The sequence below is a fragment of the Papaver somniferum genome, chromosome 8 (genome assembly GCF_003573695.1).
Source record: "Papaver somniferum cultivar HN1 chromosome 8, ASM357369v1, whole genome shotgun sequence".
Classification (NCBI taxonomy): Eukaryota; Viridiplantae; Streptophyta; class Magnoliopsida; order Ranunculales; family Papaveraceae; genus Papaver; species Papaver somniferum.
In genome coordinates, this window is record NC_039365.1 from 98176823 (window position 1) to 98198159 (window position 21337).

General features: G+C 36.9%; 2 protein-coding genes across 2 annotated transcripts; both read left to right on the forward strand.

Annotated features, from left to right (window-relative positions):
• The first annotated feature begins 1582 nt into the window (after positions 1-1582).
• LOC113305827 lies at positions 1583-2131 on the forward strand. Its single transcript, XM_026554824.1, has one exon. It carries the CDS (start codon positions 1583-1585, stop codon positions 2129-2131), a length of 549 nt encoding a protein of 182 aa, XP_026410609.1.
• A 14936-nt stretch (positions 2132-17067) lies between these two features.
• LOC113302226 (50S ribosomal protein L21, mitochondrial-like) lies at positions 17068-20800 on the forward strand. The gene is made up of 6 exons (XM_026551107.1): positions 17068-17192; positions 18194-18745; positions 18836-18916; positions 19584-19685; positions 20254-20328; positions 20419-20800. The coding sequence occupies exons 2-6, from the start codon at positions 18254-18256 to the stop codon at positions 20488-20490; spliced, it is 822 nt and encodes a 273-aa protein (XP_026406892.1). The 5' UTR covers positions 17068-17192; positions 18194-18253; the 3' UTR covers positions 20491-20800.
• Positions 20801-21337: the final 537 nt, after the last annotated feature.

Genomic DNA, 21337 nt, shown 5'->3' on the forward strand with positions numbered 1-21337 from the left:
TACCCCTAAACTCATGTACATTCATCAACTACTTTTGTCCGCAACTTCTAATTATGGATACACAAATGTCACCAGCTAATGCAATAACTCAATCCAGTCGTCAAGTACAACATGTGATCAAGTAGACTTCCACACGCTGTGGCACCCAAGGGGGCCAAGGCTGATCTTTTAGATCAAGTATACTTCCACACGCGGTGGCTGCCAAGGCTGATATTTTAGAGAGCCACATGGCTTTTTCAGTCTTCAGATAAACAAAAGGTATAACTAACACCCAAGTAATTCTAAAAAAGTTGATAACGCCGATACGGACAAAACAATCAAGGTTACTAAATTCCATGAAGTTAACATTCCCTTCCCGGTAATATAGTGTAGTATAATGATAAAGTTAACATTCCCTTCCGGGTAATATAGTGTAGTATAATGATAAAGTTATAGTGTGATGATACTATTAACTTGAATTCAAAATCATTTCAAAAAATCAAGTAGTTGACCGTTTCTATCCCACAATTTCTCCGAGCAATATAGCGAAAAAGATGATAAGAAATAAATACACTATGACGGCCACATAAATACGCATCCAAACGTCTCTTTATTGGTCATTTTGATTTAATAAAGGGTGTTTGACTACATGGTGCGGCACTTGACGGCCGAATGATTGCAGCAGTGGTGCACAAAAAGTAACAACTCTTGTCAAGTTCTTGCCCATGAAATTAGGTTCAAGATTTATATATGAATCTAATCCCGGAATCAAAATTAGATAAAAAGAACTAAAACATATCCACTTAAAATTAATATTAAGATATTTAGATACATTGATCACAAGAACACATGAACAATTAACCTAAACATAAAAGGGAGAGACAGATTGAAATGGTTTTGTTTGAGCAACATACTATTTTTAATCAACTCTTTGTAAAACAAACCCTTACAATATTTGAAAAATAACATTTGGAGCCATACTTGATTGTAACTATATCATGGATTAGTAGCATGTGTCACCCATACATCTCTACTCCTCCAACATTATTAAAGTAAAGGGTGGTAGCATGTAGGGTATCCCTCTAATTCTAAATGATGAAAAATGACATCTAAATAGAGAAATGAAAATAATAATAAGTACACACTTCAATTATTGAAGCAAAGACTAGCTACCTAGCTAGCTCTTCATGTATTTCTCGGCCTTAATAGAGGAGAGATTTGAGTTGTAATTAAATAAAGTACACACTTAAAGCATTCACTGCTTATCAAACTTTTCAACTCTGCTAATGGGGTACCATTTTGTTTGGGGGCGTACCAAGCTGCAAATAAGACAAAACATGCTTTGGAAAGGGATTGGTACAGCCCCAATCAAAATGGTACCCCCGATTAGCAGCCATGAAACTTTTCTTGATACCCATTCTCTCATATATTATAGAGAAATATAGATGAAGTCATTTATCTAGAGCTTAGCTAACTTCTGCCATCTCTCGCACACACACGCACTATAAGCAATCAATCTCTGCATCATTTCAAGTCTTCTTATCCTTCTTCTATGTAAAGAGAGAGATAAGTAGGAGAGACACCTGAAGAGAAGCGAGCAACCATGAAAAACAGCATAAGATGTTGCATATCTTGCATTCTACCATGTGGATCTCTAGACGTAATTCGGGTTATTCACTCAAACGGGCAAGTCGAAGAATTCAGCGAAATAATTCGAGCAGGTGATCTTATGAAGTTGAACCCGAAACATTTGGTGAGAAGATCTGCATTGCCATCTGAAGAAGGTAGTAGTGTTCAGAAGATTATAATCATGTCGCGGGATGCTGAGCTAAAGCGTGGTAAGATTTATTTTCTAGTACCCATGTCGTTATTGCCGCGTAAAGCTCGAGCCAGACCCGCGCCAGACAATAATAAGAAGAAGATCAATATCGTTAAGAGAGAAGAACAAGGTAGTAGTAGTAGCGGAAAACACCCGAATTTAGCTTGCTCCATGAATTCAAAGCTTCTTATATCTTCTGATCGGTACTTGACAGAGATTTTGTCAGAGAAGAACATTTCTTCAACTCAAAGACATCGAAGAAGTAGACATGATCGAAGCCGCATATGGAGGCCTAACTTGGCAAGCATTTCGGAAACCGCAGATGATCTTTAGGATAAAAATGGTTCAGCTTGATTCTAATAATTGTACTTCAAATTTTGAACAAAAACCAATCTGTTTTTGTTTGGGAAATTATACTGTACAATTCAAGAAGTGGTTCAATATATGGATTACTATTTTAGTTTATATTTTTTCCGTTCTTGGATTATCTAGCTTGCTGCAGCAAAAGGATAACTGTTAAAAATTATTCTTTGGATCGTCTCCTGTTAATTTACGGAAAGGATGAAAAACATGTAGTTATTTTATGGATATTTAGAAGAGCATTTTTATCTAAATGTCAATGATTGTAGCGGGAGGGCATTGAAGTTGATGGAAGTTGGATGTAGTGTGGACTCATCCCTACTTTAAGATCGAAGATCTGACTTCTGAGTGAAAGCTACTTTGAACCCACTTCTTCCATTGGATGAAAATGGAATATAATCCATATATGTTATCTGCATAGTACTCCCTGCATCCCACTAATAAGTGACCTATTTACTTTTAGATTTTATCCCACCATTAAGTGACCTCTATCACTAAACAATGAGATATTTCTAAAATTATCCTTTAATTGATTATAAGAAATATAAGAAATATGCATAATTTGATAGTCATGTTTATATTCGTTACATAGGTGTTTTAAAATGCTATTCAATGGTACGAAGTTTGCGAACATCCGTGGTGTAGTTTGAGAGATAAACCATTTCAAAATTTCACTATTTATTATCCATAAGGATATAATTGTAAATAAATGTTTAAAAATACTTTTCTCCTTACTTGCCTTAAAAATTGTGCAAACTTGAACTAGGTCACTTAATAGTGGGACGGAGGGAGTAGTTTATTTTGAGCGGATGATTGGATGATACCAACAGCAGCATGGATTATTATGCGTGAAAAGGTGATTCCAAATGAAAAATAATACTATTATCTTATCATTAAGTCGAAAGAGACCCACTACCACTTCCATCCTCTGGTGCACAGTCTTTGCTTTTTGGATTACATAATCTTCCAGTACTCCATCCCCATCTGCAAATAATTGAAGGAAATAGTTGTTGTAGCTTGTAAGTTTGGAGCTAAATGACCATGACAACTAAAGCTGACTGCCTGACCAAATATCTATCTGGACTTGTTTCTGTGACATTGTCAGGCTTCTGTAACCGTGATTCTCTCGAGTCATTACTTTACCTAGTTTAATGTGGTCTGGGCAACTTATATATATCGTCCACTACTATGACCCCCGAATTACGAAGACACTTCAATGCAAAGTTAAAAGAGTCTGGTTCGATACTCTTGCATTTGACTTAACATACTGTATGTAGCCTTTGAGCCATAAGCCATTCAGGGAAGGTGCCGGCCAAGGAGCTACCAGTTCCGATGGAACGAACAAATTTGAAGTTTGTTCATTTTACTCCCACTATGGACTCAACAAATATGAAAAACGGACCGACAAACCTATAAATTTGTTGGTTTGTTGAATGAGGTCAAAGAACAAACGAGCGTTTAATGGAAGGCCGCGCGGGGCCAAAAATCCGCATGCGTTTTTACCAAAACCGCTGGCATTTCTATCAAAGCCCCTCACTTCAAGTTCTTGTTCCCAAATATCATTTTACTATTTTTTATCTCACTTTATCCTATTTTATGTTGCCTAAATCCAATATTTTAACTTTTAACTCTATCCTACCTGAGATTTTATATTAAAAAAAAATAGTAGTGAGACCCTAAATAACCAGATTTGTTGACTTTGTTATAATTTACCATAGTGTAAAACCGTGTTTGTTTATTCACGTGGCTCAACAAAAAAATTTTTTTATTGATTGCCATGGTTAAGGCTGTTTTGAAAACTAACGGGTTCATACGATCCGATTCAAGTCGAGTCGGACTCATGGTGAAATGACTTTTCGTCTTAGTTTTGGAATGTTTTCTTTCATTTTTCTTTTTTTTTTATTTTTGAAAGAAAGTATAAGAGAATTTTGATAAAGTACCCGTTTTTTGGATACCCACCAAAAAAATGCTCCCGTTTTTTTAAAATTTGTTAAAGTACCCTCACGGTAGTTTTTCCATCTAGTGTTAGTTAAGACTAATTTACTTTACATATTTGTCTTTTTATTATTGCCACAATGATTTTATACATCAATTTTCAGGTTCGTTGAGTCCGGTTCAGGATCGTTACACCGTTTCAGGTTCGTTACATCATTTCCCAAAAAGGGTTCATCATTTCAAATATTTTGGGGTTTTTGGTTGGAAGAAAACGGCCTTCTACAACATTTTTTTAGGTTCATCGAGCCCGGTTCATGATTGTGACAACGCTTTCAGGTTCGTCGAGCCCGGTTCAGGATCGTTACACCGTTTTCAGGATCGTCGGATCAATCACCCTCCCACCAAGGAGATGTAGTTCAAGGGTAAATAAGACTTTTAATTGGAAAGATAACTGCCACCTAGCACTTAACTGGATGAAATTTGCCTTTTGAATAAAACGGGATATTTTAACAAAATTCTAAAAAACAGGGGCACTTTTTTAGGATAACGTGAAAGTAGGGGTATTTTATCAAAAATCCCAAAATATAATAGGCATTGATAACTTAATAACCAAGTGGTGAACAATGAAAAGAGACAAATCCCCCGGATTTTGTGGTACTATTATTAGGCAAACCAAAGAAATCTGGTCCAATTGCTAAAGAAGTGGCGCTTGCTAATTTCTTTATTATATCCAATGATTCAGTCAATTACTAATAATTTGGTCCCATATAAATCTAAAATAAAGGTCTTGTGCCTAGCTACAACTTTTTATCTCTAACTAGATTGGACATCCCCGCTCATCAAGCTGTGAATTTAACTGTAGCCGTAGACGGGTGTAGGATTTTTACTTTTGAATTCAACGTTCAATGAATTTTGTACTCCACCATAATCAGGAATGAGAATTTGGTTACACAAACGAAAGTCGTAGAAATTACGCCTTTATTTCTTTTGGGTTCATGCATACATCTGTCCAATTCCAATCCTCATTTTTATGGTAATCCAACTTTAAGATTCAGGTTGGAAAACCGTCATCAAAAATAGCCATCTAAGCTATGGATTAAGCAGATGCTTGAACTTAAAACTGGATCAAATTTGGAGCGCCCTGCCACTTGGCGCAGAAAATCTTTCACTATTTCACTCAACTATAGAGAAATCTGAGCCATCAAATAGATTGGTCCTTTGGTGATCCAGTGGCTTCACTATTTTAGCCAAATCGTTGGGAGAATATTATTTGATTCAACTAAAACCATATTCAGCTATTTTCCAATTTAAGCTGCCGTGAATGGGAGTTCAAAGTTAAATTCGATGACCAGACGAGTTAGCCTTAAGAATTTGAGGAAGGGAAAATTAGACTAAGCCCCCCAAAAAAAATACTTTTCTTATTGTCTGGCTCAACATATTTTTGAGCTACTTTGACACCCATAATTACTCAAAAACATGAAAAGAGAAACATAAGTATCCTTAATATTTCTACTTATAAAACAAAGAAATCTCGGATTTTCTATTTTCTCAATAAACTGTTTGCATAACTTGTTATGCGTCCTATTTTTCCAGTGATATAGTTGGTATGCAAACTTGAATATAACACATTTAAGAAACTGTGCCTTGGAATTTTACAAATTTTATCTCGTTTGGAAAGCTTTTGAAGAGATCTACAAAACGAGTACAAACAACAATATCAAATTTGAATTTTTTACGAAAAAATCGGAGATGATTATCATTTTAGGGAAAAATTCGATAACTGGATACATTACCATTATGCAACTACCATAAAGGATGCATAACACATTATGCAAACACCACAAATGATGCATAACAAATTACGCAACCATATTTTGGTTTATGCATCCACTAGTTAGGTTATGCAACCACTAAAATGATATATATATATGCTTAAAAAATAACATTCTAACAAAAAAAAAAAGGCGACACATCATGCAATCACAATATAAGATGCATAATACATTGTGCAACCATACTTTGGCTCATGCATCCACTAATTTGATTATGCACCACTAAAAACATGTATAAATCTAAAAATTAACATTTCTACAAAAAAGAAATAAATAACAAATTATGCAGTCATTTTTTCGATTGTGTAATAGGTTATGTAGTAATTTTTATAGCTGCATAGTAATAGGTTATGCAACTATTTTTCTTTTGTTGATTTAAGTGTTAACTAGTATAAATGAATTATGCAACAATCTTTTTTTGATGCATAATAGCTTATGCATCTATTTTTTCTGGTGCATAACAAGTAACGCATCCATTGTTATTGCTGCATAACATATTATGCAGTCATTTTCCTATTTCAGCGTTAACAAAAAAAATGGTTGCATAACATTATGTAACCATTTTTCGAAAGAATAACAGGTTATGCAAGCACTTTCGCATATGCATAACAAATTATGCAGTCATTTTTAAGTGGACTTCAGTGTTATGCAGTCGACAAAATGACTGCATATTCCATTATGCATCCATTTTTCTTTTGCTAGGGGGTTCCTTTGTCATAGAAGAAGAAATCCATTATTGCCTTGCAATCCCTCAAATAGCTTTCTAGCAAGGTGCAACCTATGCTTTCTGCTTCGACATTACTCCTCCATAGGTACATTCTAAGTACCCACCGATCACTGAAAACACAACCAATTTCTTTAATAAAGACTATAACACACAATCCTCATACTCATTTAGAAACATCAAAGTGAAAACAAATTATCTCATATTCAATCCCAAGGCACATTTGTCATTCGCTCATTAAACTATGAAATCAATAATATGGTTTCTGCTAGCAAGATCTCTTCTCGTGTACTGTTATTATAGGATCCTTTCTGGCCAGTCTTGTTAGAGCACTGCTCGGTCGAACTCGCATGCGTTGCTATCTCAAGCATGTTTGTCAATGTTAATGATCAAAACTATAAGTCTTGATTTCTAGCCTATTTATAGATGTCTCGAACTAGGACATAGTTTGTGTAGTTGAGCTTAGACTTCACGACGCTTATCACTTGAAGACGAAGAACTACTAAAGAGAGCTTGTGGAACTTCATCGACAAAAGGTATGTGGAGACATAAACTCATCTATCACTTGGAAAGTCTATTTCTACTCTATCTCCTATATTGAGACATAAGTCGTGTTACGATATAATTTTCTTTATACACATTTGAGATTTCGAGCTGAGTATATCTCGCTTACATATTTCTAGAAATATATGTTGGTAAGCTTCCGCTTCGACCAATTTCATCTTATATCATGAGAAAATTGCCGAGTAACATCTTACATGGTTTGTGTGATACAATCATTTGGTGTAAGACTTGGAATATTTTGATAATGGTTATTTCAATATCTTGGAAATTGCTTTGATGCTAATAGTATGTGAAAACGGCTATTGACATTATAGAAGAATGTTTCAATGATTGAAATAAAGAGTTGATGATGTAACCATCTTTGGATATAAGCATATATAGTGTGTTCACACATTAGTGTATAAATCCATAAATCGGGAACCAAGTGTATGCATATGTGTGTATAACAAATTGGTGAAGGAGACAAGATAAGTATGCATACCCGTACGCATACTGGCAGAAGTTTTCGAACCGAAAATATCTGCTGAATTTGGGAATTACAAACTCCTAAAATAGTCACCTTAAGTATGCGTACCCGTACGCATATTGGCGGAAATTTTCGAACCGAAAATTTCTGCTGAGTTTGGAAACTTAACAAACTCAAATCCGGTTGCTTAAATACACATACCTGTACGCATACTTAAGCTGGTTATTTATCAAGTCGTTCTGTTCATGAACTTAAACATTTAAATCATATGGAATGCAATCTTTGCAAACCGTGGATATAATGTTCATGATTGATTCGAGTGAATCAAACCGATTTTTCTTCAATTGTGTTCTTGTATAAATCCATGAGAATATAGCAATTGAACAACTCTTTAACTAGTTTCATTCGAGTCATTTGAACTAGTTATGGTTAAGATGAATAAGGTTGATATGAGAATAATCACATGGCTAACCTCGGTTAATTATTTGTGAACCAACATGGTGTACACGTTTAGGTACGGTTACGTAAACCTAAATGAGAGTACATTTCATTTGTGTGTAACAAGATAAGTTCGATCTAACGGTTGAAAGATATTAGCTTGGTTGAATCAGGTTTTTCATCAAACGGTGAATATTGAACGCTCTGTTACCAAGGTAACTTGGATTGCAAAACCTGATTTGAAAACTATATAAAGGAGAACTCTAGAAACCGGGAAACCTAATCCCACACCTCTTGTATGCTACTAGTTGCATAACTAGAGTCGATTCTCCTTTAACCTTAGGTTTCTTCTCGAGACCCTGTAGGTTAACGACTTGAAGACTTCATTGGGATTGTGAAGCCAGACCCAACTATTCTCTTTGTAGTTGCATGATCTGATCTTGCTGTTTCTATCGTGTTGAGCACAATTTGAATAATTGACTCGATTTATATCTCCGATAGACAAGATTGAAAAGTAATCACAAACAACTTCGTCTCATCGTTTGTGATTCCACAATAACTTGTTTCGTTGTTCTTAGGGAATATAAGTCCGGTTTATCAATTGGTTCCTGTTCACCTTGATTTATCAAAAGACGAAACAAAAACTCTTGGGTATTTCTGTGGGAGACAGATTTATTCAATCCTATAGACTTTTCTGTGTGAGACATATTTGTTTACCAAGTCTTCGACTTTGGGTCATATCAACTCTTGGTTGTATGTGAGGTCAGTTAAGAGAATCAAGTGCGTAAAATTCTGCTGGGATCAGAGACGTAGGGAGCGCAACTGTACCTTGAATCAGTGTGAGGTTGATTAGGGTTCAACTACAGTCCAGTCCGAAGTTAATTGGTAGTAGTCTAGTGTCTGTAGCGACTTAATACAATGTGGTGTTCAATCTGGACTAGGTCCCGGGGGTTTTCTGCATTTGCGGTTTCCTCGTTAACAAAATTCTGGTGTTTGTGTTATTTCTTTTCCGCCTTATATTTTGTTATATAATTGAAATATCACAGGTTGTGCGTTAAGATCAATCAATTAGAATATCCAACCTTGGGTTGTTAACTTACATTGATTGACACTTGAACATTGGTTTTTGGTACAGTTCAAGTACTTCCTCTTATATTCAATCGGGCTCGCAGATTTCTATTTGCTGATTGCGGATTGAATTAAGAGTTAGAGATATTAAACTCTTTAATACACTTTATTATAGATTGAGTCTGACTATCTAGTTGATTCTCTAGAAAGTATATTGGAGTAAGTCCTCTCAGGTTGCCAAAAGAATTGTTGGGTGTGGTTGTTAGACCCTCGCATTTTCAAGTATTATTTCTGTTTGTTTCTTATGTCTTCTTTTTAGTACAAGAGATCAAAAAATGTTAATTTTTCCTTACAAACATACTAATCAGTTGCTCCTTTGAAGTTAATCCAAGATTTTTATCTTCATGTTCCTCTCTTTGTTTGTGTTTGTGAGCAAAAGGGTATAATATCAATTAAAGGAAAAAATAAATCACGATCAAATGTAATTTCAGAAAAAACGGGCTTGGTAATAAAAAAAGTGAAATTCACGTGTGTTTTTCCGACAGTTTGTTTCACGGTGAAAACTTTTGGAAAAATGGGTCTAGTAGTAGTTCTCACTTTGAGTAATGTCGTCCAACAATAAAGCCCATGTAAATATAATTGTAGATATTTTCGAATTCGGATTAATTTGGCTTGCTAAATAAAGACCGTCAACAACTCAATATATCTTAACAGACAATAAACTCAAGCTAGAGAAATAACCCTTAAGAGGTCAATAGTTCTTATTTATAGGATCACGGGGAAAAACTCATCACTGTTTGGTGTTATATATGAGCTAAGTTACATACCTTGTAACACCTCATGTTTTTAGCATGGCTCATGCGCCAAGATGCGTCATGGCATGAGATGAAGCTTCATATCAAGCTCCGTCGCGTGTTAAGAGAAACATTGTCCTAGAGTCAATATGGCGCCAAGTAAGGCGCATTGCAAAGATATATTGGCCAAGGTCGAATATCACAACAAAAGGGTACAAGTTGTAAGTTGTACTGGCCAAGAGCCAATCTCGTACCAAAGATGCTCCGGTCCAGTTGGGTGGGTGGCCTAGAACAAAGTAGCGCCACAATGACGCATTACACAGGTCATTGGCTTATGGTCAATATCGAAACAGGCCAGAGTAGGCTGGCCTTGGAAATGTACAACCATCATTGCTGGACATTGGAGTGGCTTATGGGACAAATCCGGAAATACATCCATCACGGCTCTTCACTGGACCTGGCTTAGAAATTGTTCAGCCATCATGGTTGTACATTGGAGCTGTCATGTGAGCCAGAATTGAATATACAACCACCATGGCCGTACCTCACAGTTGGCCAAGGTAGTAATGTGCAGCCATCACGGCCTTGGTACTTGGTGAAGTCATTTTCCTTCCCTAATATAAGTTGTATAAATGTCTTTAAAACATATATAGGGATGGGTAGTTGGTTGAAGGTGCATATGTGGACCATGCACCAAGTAATCTTTATAGCTTAACCGAAAGAGTATAAATGATGCTCAGACTTCATTTATAGCTGTGTATCCTTGCCAATGGAGCATATTAATCATGGAAATCACGATGCCATGTCTCGGACCAAATATGCATCACTTGGATGCATTTTTGATTGAACGGCCTATACGGACTAGGCAATTACCATTATTTCTTGGCCACGACCTTGCAAACGAGTTGGATTAAGTTTCTACCCCTTCTTGGATGAACTACGGTCAACGATTGATCCCTTTAGAGTATGGAAACGTACGTAGGCATCCACATAATTGCAGCATTGTTGGTCCATCACTTTTTCGCTCATATCATCTAATTTAGAGATAATTGCGGCATACTGTCCTCTCATATCATCTGGATCGGGAGTTCAACACAAGAGATGATTGTGTTCAAACTTGATGAGTCAAGTTGCATTTCATTCCTTGAATGCTCATACTTCCTATCGCGAAGTTAGACTTAGGCATGTGCCAATGGAGCATTGGGCATGGTATCGAAAGTCGATATGCAAGTTAACGAAGCTCACATATATAATCCTAAGGAAAGTACGGAAAGAGCCTGACTGATGCACTCTTGGCATGAGAAAGACAAGTGCATACTTTCAGCAATACCTAAGCTAAGTGAAGAGGGAGTATTAGGCCAGTAATATGCCTGGACAAGACTCGGAAGCAAGTAATTCATGTAAGGTACATTGGAAGTATCATTCAAGGCTTTAAACCCTTTCCAGAACTAGGGTAAATTGGAATGGTGTGGAATCTAAGTTAGTTGCATCATGCTCCAAGATCATGCTTGCAAGGGAAAAATGAACTTGCAGTTGCCTACCTTTAAGGCCCGGATTATAGCATCATCATGGCGTATCGGGAAGTTATGGAATGCACGCCCTGGCGCGCTAGGCGAAATTTTCCGGTCTGTCACAGTTGGTATCAGAGCAAGTTCCAAGTGTGCGGAGTCGAATCATTAGCGAGTGTCTTCATTGAATGAAAACCTTAAAGTTGGGTAATAAGCCAACTTTTGCGCGGAAAGAGTTTGTAACTGCTATGACAATTACTATGTGAATAGATTTGAGATTTTTAAGTACTGTGAGTTTTCCTGGCCTAAGTGGTACCCCATTTACGATTGGGTATCCGGAAGACTGTTCAGAACCGTAGGAAGACACTGGAAATGATCACCCCTACGCGTTGGAAACTGGCCAACGATGTGCATTGTCGAGACGGCTAGCATCCCACTTACGAGTGGTAACCTGGATAACCGTCAGGGACGGTGGGCAACTGGATCATGTTCCACACAATACTACAAAAAGAGGTCACATGTTGCGTTATACTAGTGCCAAATATTTGTCACCAACCTTGTGAACCTTAGGGATTCCTGGGGTAGTGGTATGTGATTCCATCTAGGATACCTTGTTGAGATATCCTTTTGGCAACTGACCAATTGAGATTCTTGGTAACGTTGTGGATTCTTTTTGGATTCTTGAGTATGCATTATGAGAAGTTTACTTAGAAGGTCAAAATTGTCGTCCATGATCAACTGAAGAAACCTTTTGATTTTTAAGCATTTGGTGTGGGACTTTTGCTCGGGAATCCAAATCGAAGAGCCTGTCCACAATAGTTTTTGTTTTGAATTTCAGGTCGAAATTCTTTAAAGGGGTGGATATTATAACACTCCATGTTTTTAGCATGGCGCATGAGATGAAGCTTCATCTCAAGCTCCGTTGCGGGTTAAGAGGAACATTGGCCTAGAGCCAATATGGCGCCAATTAAGGTGCATTGCACAGATATATTGGTCAAGGGCCAATATCACAACAAGAGGGTACAAGTTGTAAGATGTATTGTCCAAGAGTCAATCTCGCACCAAAGGTGCTTCAGGCCAGTTGGGTGGCTGGCCTAAAACAAAGTAGCGCCACAATGACGCATTACGCAAGTCATTAACCTATGGCCAATATCGCAACAGGCCAGAGCAGGCTTTCCTTGGAAAGGTACAACCATCACAGCTGGACATTGGAGTGGCCTATGGGCCAAAGCCGGAAATACATCCATCACGGCCCTTCACTGGACCTGGCTCAGGAAATGTTCAACCATCATGGCTGGAAATTGGAACTAGTCTGTGAGTCAGAACTGAATGTACAACCATCACAGGCATACTTCGCAGTTGGTCAGGGTAGTAATGTGCATCCATCACGGCCTTTGGGACTTGGTGAAGTCATTTTCCTCCCCAAATATAAGTTGTAAAAATGTCTTTAAAACATATATTTGGAGGGGTAGTTGGTTTAAGGTGCATATGCGGACCATGCACCAAGTATATAAGCTTCATAGCTTAGCGGAAAGAGTATAAATGATGTTTAGGCCTCATTTATAGCTGCGTAGACTTTCCAATGGATCATATTAAGCATGCACATCACTATTCCATGTTGCAGAACAAATATGCATCACTTGGATGCATTTTGATGGAATGGCCTATAGAGACTAGGCCATTACCATTATTGCTTGGACACGGCCTTGCAAACGAGTTGGCTTAAGTTTCTGTCCCTTCGTGGATAAAGTACGGTCAATGCTTGATCCCCTTAGAGTAGGGAAGGGTATGTAGGCATCCACAATGAGTTGCAGCATTGCTGGTCGAGCACTTTGTTGCTCATATCATCTAATTTAGAGATGATTGTGGCACACTGGCCTCTCATATCATCTGGATCGGCAGTTCGATGCAAGAGATGATTATGGCCAAACTTGATGGGGCAAGTTGCATTCCACTCCTTGAATGCTCATACTTCCTATTAAGGAGTTCGACTTGGACATGTGCCAATGACGCTTTGGGCATGGTCTAGAATGTAAGCTACATCGATATGCAGGTTAGCGGAGCTTTCATGATCCTAAGAAAATTACAGCATAAGCCTGATTGATTCACCCTTGGCACGAGAGAGACAAGTGCATGCTTTCAGCAATGCCTAAGCTAAGTGGATAGGGGATATTAGGCCTGAAACGGCCTATGCGTAAGTTCACGGCATGTATTATGACCAGACAAGACTAAGAAGCCAATGATGCATGTAAGGTGCATCGGCCATAAGATTCAAGGCTTTAAACCCTTTCCAGAATAAGGGTAAGTTGGAATGGTGGGAAATCTAAGTTAGATGAATCATGCTCCACGAGAATGCTTGCAAGGCCAATCAAACGTGTATTTTCCTAGCTTTAAGGCCGGGATTATAACATCATCATTGCGCCCCGGGAAAGTTATGGCATGCGTGCCCTGGCGCGCTAGGCAAATTTTTTTGGTCTGTCACATACCTATTCTTAAGTACTCATACTATTGGACATGAACTTTTTTTTTTTAACAAAGTGAGGATTCATTGATAAAAGGCTTTAAAGAGCAAGTACAAACCTCAAACAGACTTACAGGACAAATGACACCGTATTAATGACCAACGTGCCGATGAATCTTTAGCGAACAACAATTAGAAATCCCCAGGGCATACCTATGAGGGAAACTTCAATCGACACATGAACTCAATACAAAAGATCGAACGATACATCAAACAACAGTCTCGAAAGTTATCACTAACAAGGTCCAATCGTCAAAGACAGTAACACTAAGAAAGCCAACATAAGCAAAGACAAAGCTGCAAACATCAGCAACAGAAGGCAAGCATAAGCAACACAGAAAAACTCAACTCAACCCAATCCAGATAGCTAACCGGCAACCCGACCCGAAAAACGGTTAGACTAGATCGGATCCAACAAAACCAGAAAACCCTAGCTGCACATCTTCATGAGAAGGAAGAAGAATCATGACCTTTCTTCACCATGTAAAATTAATCACCACCACCATCCTACATGCCGATGATGAAAATAAAAGAAATACGCCACTTTGATTGCGACCCACCACCAGAAAATTTAAACCAAACAAACAGCCCCCCCTCCCCCCCCCCCCAAAAAAAAAAAAAAAAAAAAAAAAGCTTCTAATAATATATGCAGTACCAAGAGCAACTCAAATTCGTTCCCGAAGGACCAGATCTGAGTTGGAAAAATAGAAACTCTTTTGTGTTCTTTTTGTCGTCGTTATTTCTGTCGCCTAAAAAGATAAGGACGAAGTTGGACATGGATTCACTGTCTTGCATTTGTATCAAAATTAAAATTATGTATGCAGATATTAGCATCCATATTTTGCCATTCTTTTACTTTGTTATTGATGGTGAGATATTGACAAGGGCATTTGTGAAAAAACGGGGGGTTTAACAACCACACCCAATAATTCGTTTAACAATATGTATAGGTTAAACTCCAATATAATTCTGAGAGCATCAACTTAAAAGTGAGATTCAATCAAGAAATATATCAGAGAGATTTATCTCTATTTGTCAATACAATCAGCAAATCGAAAAGATAGAAATCTGTGAGCCTGTCTAATATGAGATATAACTTGGACGGTACCAAAGACCAATACCCAAGTGTCAATCAAGTTCCATCCAACAATCAAGGTCGGATTTATCAACTGATTGAACTACCCATAACCTGTGATATCTCAATTGTATAAACAAATATAATGCGGAAAAGAAATAACACAGACACCATAAATTTTGTTAACGAGGAAACGACAAATGCAGAAAAACCTCGGGACCTAGTCCATCTTTGAACACCACACTGTATTAAGCCGCTACAGACACTAGCCTACTACAAGTTAACTTCGGACTGGAAGGTAGTTGAGCCCTAACCAAGTCTCACCGATTAAGGTACAGTCGCGTTCCTTACGCCTCTAGAACCACGCGGGATTCCACGCACTTGATTCCCTTAGATGATCTCACTCACAACTAAGAGTTGCTACGACCCAAAGTCGAAGACTTATAAACAAATCTGTCTCCCACATATATGTCTATTATTTATTCGGTTTTTGTTCCGTATTTTGATAAATCAAGGTGAACAGGGACCAATTGATAATCTGGTCTTATACTCCCGAAGAGCAGCCTAGAAATATCAATCACCTCACAATAACTCAACTGATTAACATAAAAAGTTATTACGAAATCACAAGAGTCTAAGACGAAAAACTGTTGTGAATACTTTTATATCTTACCTATCGGAGATAAATCTCGAGTAAATCTTAGAGAAGATAAAACTCAATACCATAGAACAAGTAAGATAAGAATACACAAACACAGAGAAAATAGTTGGATTTGGCTTCACAGATCCCAAATGAAGTCTTCAAGTCATTAACCTAATATGGTTTTGGAAAAACCTAGGTTAAAGGAGAATCGACTCTAGTTTGCAACTTGGACACATGAAAGTGTCGTGATTAGATTTTTCAGTTGCTAGTGTTAGAGCACTACTCGGTCGAACTCGCAAGCGTTGCTATCTCAAGCTTGTTTGTCAAGTTTAGGTGATCAAAAATATAAGTCTTGATTTCTAGTCTACTTATAGCTATGTCTCGGATTAGGATAGAATGTGTATTTTAGATTTAGACTTCATGACATTTATCGATTGAAAGAGAAGATCTACTAAGGGGAATCTTGGAGGAACTTCATCAACAAAAGGTATGTGGAGACTTAAACTCATTTATCACTCAGAAGTCTATTCTATTCTACCTCCTATGGAGACTAAATCGTATAGCTTTATAGACTTTTACATTATACACATTTGATATTTCGAGTTGAGTTTAACTCGCTTATATCTTTCTCGAAATATGTGTTGGAAAGCTTTTCGCTTTAACTACGTTCATCATTGTTCTTGAAAAGTCTAGTTGGAAAAAATTTATTTGTTGCAAACTAAATTACGAGTCAAAAGATGATAATGTGAAAATCGCCTTGTAACATCTTACATGATTTGTGTGAGACAATTATTTGATGTAGACTCGGAATATTTCGTATTGATCATTCGATCACTTGAAAATTACTTATAAGCTAATAGTTTATGTTAGACAGCTATTGCCGTCTTCTAAGGATGTTTCAATGATTGAAATGGGAGTTTATAACAATTAACCATTTTCTGGATATTACACAGTATGCATACCGATATGCAAACTGTTGTAGTATGATTCAGGTCCGGGAACCAAATATGCATACCCGTATCCAAACGGTTTTAACTGTTAAAATTCGGGAACTAAATTTACATACCCGTTTGCAAACTGTTTTGCCTAAGTTCGGTCCGGAACGACAGTATGCATTTCCAATTCCAGCGGTTGGCAACCCGAAGGACACATCAAAAGCCCCTCATGCCGTTAAAAGCGTGGTCAGAACTTTTTTAGAGGAATGGTTAGAACTTTCTCCCTAATCATGTAGTGTTTTATCCGCCACTTTGTTAAGACTTCCCGACCCTCTTTTCACTTGGGGAGTCATGATGCTAGAGTTTTTGGCTAATTACAAGTTTACCCCAGTCAATCATATTATTTCATGGTCAAATCCAAAACCCCTATTTCTCCTTAACTCCTTTGTTTCTTCTTTCTTGGGTCATTTTTCTGAATACTAGACTAGAACCTTCATTCGCCTCTCGCCATCACCGATCGTCTCTTTCAAGGTAAGAAAATGTATTCTACAATTTCTACCTACGCATTTTTCTGTTTATGATTCTAGTAAAGTATTTTTGAATTCCTGGATGTGGTTAACGTTTTCGTTTCTAATAGATTTAAAGCTTCATGTTTGATTAGTTGATTTTTTGTTTGTTCAATAGTTACTTCTTTCTCGTTTTTGTAACTTCGATATGTAACTGTTACGGTTACATATTTTTGCTGTAGTTTTGTGTTGCGACGATTTTTTGTTGCTCCTCATGTACCTGTTTTGCGAATGAGTATACAATGTGTTTGTGAAAATGCTTTACTGAAATTTGGCCGAACCTTAATATTACCAATTGCTATAGGGAAAATGCTTTAGTGAAATTAGGGGGTAGTTATAGGTGTTTCGAATTTTTCTTCAACTACTTGGTTGAAGTAAGCAACAAAGTAAACAAATCATGCATCATATTCCTAGCAATTCAGTTCAGTTTGGTAGGGTTTTTGTTTTTGTCCTTCTCTGTATCTCTGCTTATTAAGCTTATTAGTGCACATTATTTGGTTTTTTGTGACTTTTTCCAAGAGTTCGTGTCTGGGATCTGGATGCTTAGTTTGGGTTTTTGTTGTCATTGAGTTGATAATTGGAAATGAAGTCTAACTGGATATAATCAAAAAATCTTTAGTTTCAATCTAAGTTTGAATGTTAGACATTGATTTGGTTATGAAAAACTTGTTTTCATGTATATTTTTTCTGATAACATCAGGATCTTGGACAAGTTACATTTGTAAAGTACGTCGAATATGTTTCTTTTCGCAAAAATCTGTAGCTGCAGAAATGGCATAATGCAAACTTTCTTGCATCCCAAGCACGTTTCTGTAGTAGGTTTATTACATGTTTGTTACCTTCATTATATGTTTGTTAACTTTCATAATCAGGTGATCCTATTAATCTCCATCCATTTTATGCTTGGTTCCGCTATTGAAAAATATTCATCATAACTTGTATTGTTTTCCTTTGTCTATTATTTAGGAAAAACATGCTTCACTGAATTCTCTAGACAAAAAGTCTCACATTCTACAAAATAAAACAATGGCAAGTAGACGATGCCTTAACCCCTTAACCCGCCACTGCCCATATCTCTTTTCCTCAAATGCACCATCTCTTCATAGCATCGTGAATAACACTGCTCCGCTCGCCCTTCCTGCAAACGATCATCGTCTCCCACTTGAAACTCACACCTCTAATCTACCCCAATTTCGTCGAAAATTTGAATCACTATGCTTCTTCAAATCCGAATCTGCTCGGCATTTCTCATCTGAAAGGGGAAGCCATGGCAAGCGAGGTGAAGAACAAGATGAAGAAGAATATGATGATGAGGATGAAAGTGAAGAAGGAGAACTGAGTGAATATAGCGATGAAGAAGAGACTGGTAATGATATATCAAATCGTGTTCCCAAGAGAACATATTCACTAGAGAATAAGGAGCAAGAAGCGGCTGCTATTGGGTACAAAGTAATTGGTCCCCTTGATCCTACGGAAAAACCTTTTACACCTCGAGAGCCTGTTTTTGCTGTTGTCCAGGTATTTATACTTTACAATTGTAGAGATGATGATGTTTATTTCTTCTTCAAAGTTGACCTGATTGTTTTATCTTTTTGTTGGTTTTGATAGATTGGTTCCCATCAGTTCAAGGTTAGCAATGAGGATACTATTTACACAGAGAAATTGAAGTTTTGCGAGGTCAATGATAAGGTACATTGTCGTTTGGGGTGTTTCGTGCTAATTTGTTCTCATATCTCTCTCTGGAATTTTTCGAAATAGGTGTTAGGTACTAGCTCTTGTTTATTATTAATCTCTCAAAGTATAGTATACAAATACATAAGACCACCCATTGAATCAGTCATATAAGTATATTGCCTGCAAGATAGAGTTTGTGTCATAAGGAAATGGACCTGAATGATAAGTAAAAGATTAAGAATTAAACTAAATTGGATACATGCAGAAGTGTTGGTGGATGTATGTATTGTAATTTGTATAGTAAACACACTGCTGTTGAGGTGGGTGAGTTCTGATGCTCTTACTCTGGCCTCATGGAGTACCACATCTTAAATTCAGCTACAGAAAAGTGGACCTGAATATTGATAAGTAAAAGATTAAGAATTAAATTAAATTGGATACATGCAGAAGTGTTGGTGGATGTATGTATTGTAATTTGTATAGTAAACACACTGCTGTTGAGGTGGGTTAGTTCTGATGCTCTTACTCCGGCCTCATGGAGTACCACATCTTTAATTCAGCTACAGAAAAATGGACGATGGTTTGCTATTTAATGGTCACAGTTTTTATCGTTGATGCAACCTGTTTGGTAAGCAATCAAAAGGTAATCATAATGGATGCTTTCTTGAATCTCATTTTGCAGCTAATTTTGAACAAAGTTCTTATGGTTGGATCAAAAAGCCAGACAATCATTGGTAGGCCAATTTTGCCAGAAGCAGTTGTCCATGCTGTTGTCGAGGAACATGTGAGTGTTATTGATCTGTTTCATATGCAACCTTTCTGACTTCCGGGTTTACTTTCTTTTTATACCGTGGGAGGTATGTCTTGCTAACAATGTTAGGCAAAATATTTAAACAGGGTATGTGTTATCTGTTCTTCGTTGGTACTCATCAATTTTAGTGTGAACTTTGCTGTGCAGCCATTGTATGCTTACATAAAATCATGATTGTCTGCTTATTAGTGATTGGAAATTGAGTAACCGATCTTCTGTTAATGATCAGTAATGACTCTTAAAGTTTAGAATCGTATAGGGTCATGTGGATTACCTACGTGGTATAATACAATCCTCACCTCTGTTATAATTTATATAGAATTTTTTTATGACTTGTGACAATCACAGAATGGCAGAGCTATATTAATTTATCTTCTTTCCTCTCCTTTTTTTCCTCCATATAATTATATCTTAAAGAACTGAAACTTTCAGTTTTTCCCCTGCCGAGGGATCTAATAGAGAGTAGAACTAGAACCCTTCTATTTGTCGGTACTTTAACTCTTCCTTGGTTCATCATCTTTCTGTCCGAAAATAATTTCAGGCTTTAGATGCCAAGGTAATAATATTCAAGAAAAAGAGAAGGAAGAATTATCGTCGAACCAATGGGCATCGACAGGTAAATTATAATCTCCCATTCCCTTTCTGTTATTATGGTACTGATGGTTTGGTACTGTATTTAAATATTGTTAAACCATTTTGATTTCAGGAGCTGACTAGGTTGAGAATCACTAACATTGAAGGAATAGAGATTCCTGAAAAAGAAGCTGTTGCTGCCTAGGACCCATGGATAATCAATGTTCCTCTTATTCGTCAATTTTGGGGGCGCTTGTATTTATGAGTGAAACTCCGTGCCAAGAACAACTCTGCATGTCAAGCCATCTTCATAGGTTTGTTCGAGATAACTGAACATTAATAAGTTAGCAATATATGGAGTAAATTTTAAAAGGAGACTGCCACTATCTTTTTTATTCTATTTTTCGCTTAAAAACCATGCAGCCTAAATCATCATTCTTTCTCTATTTTGTATTTGACCCAAACAAAAAAAAACTCAGATAAAAAAATACATTACCTTGGCATGGCTTAGCTTAGCTTTTCACTGTACTGATACTATGAGAGCAAATGCTGCTAATGTTGGAGATACGGCTTGCTAATTTATTTATGCCTGTGTAACTGTTTGAATACTGGGTCTTGTTACAAGTTTCAACTCTGTTATCTCAAATAATTTTAAGCTAATTATTTGAAAATTAGAGCCTCCTAACCAGTGTTTTCACGGTTGTATTTGCTGGCTCTGTTGACCAGAAGATAGTTCCATACTTGAGCCAAACATAATCTTCTTTTAGAGAATACCATATTTTCCTGTGAATACATAGTGCAGTTTATGATGTTGTTTACTAATTGGCATGGGTATATATTTTAGTTTAATCATTTTTGTAGTTCATTCCAGAAATAGAAAGATAACCATAACTAATAGCTTAAGTAGCTGCTGTTCCCATTGGATCTCTTTTACTGAAGCTTTAATATTCTATAGAACTGCGTCACTTATTGCTTATAAATAATCCTCTTAGTAACCCTTTAATGTTGAATTCTAATGATTCTAAAAGTCTTCAAGAATCTCTACACAATTT

Excerpts from the sequence above, each read along its gene's own strand:
- LOC113302226 (XM_026551107.1), top strand. The coding sequence starts at position 18,254 with ATGGCAAGTAGACGATGCCTTAACCCCTTAACCCGCCACTGCCCATAT. Across the intron at positions 18,746-18,835 it reads CTGTTTTTGCTGTTGTCCAG|ATTGGTTCCCATCAGTTCAA; the intron begins GTATTTATACTT and ends TGGTTTTGATAG. Across the intron at positions 20,329-20,418 it reads GAACCAATGGGCATCGACAG|GAGCTGACTAGGTTGAGAAT; the intron begins GTAAATTATAAT and ends TTTTGATTTCAG.
- LOC113305827 (XM_026554824.1), top strand. The coding sequence starts at position 1,583 with ATGAAAAACAGCATAAGATGTTGCATATCTTGCATTCTACCATGTGGA.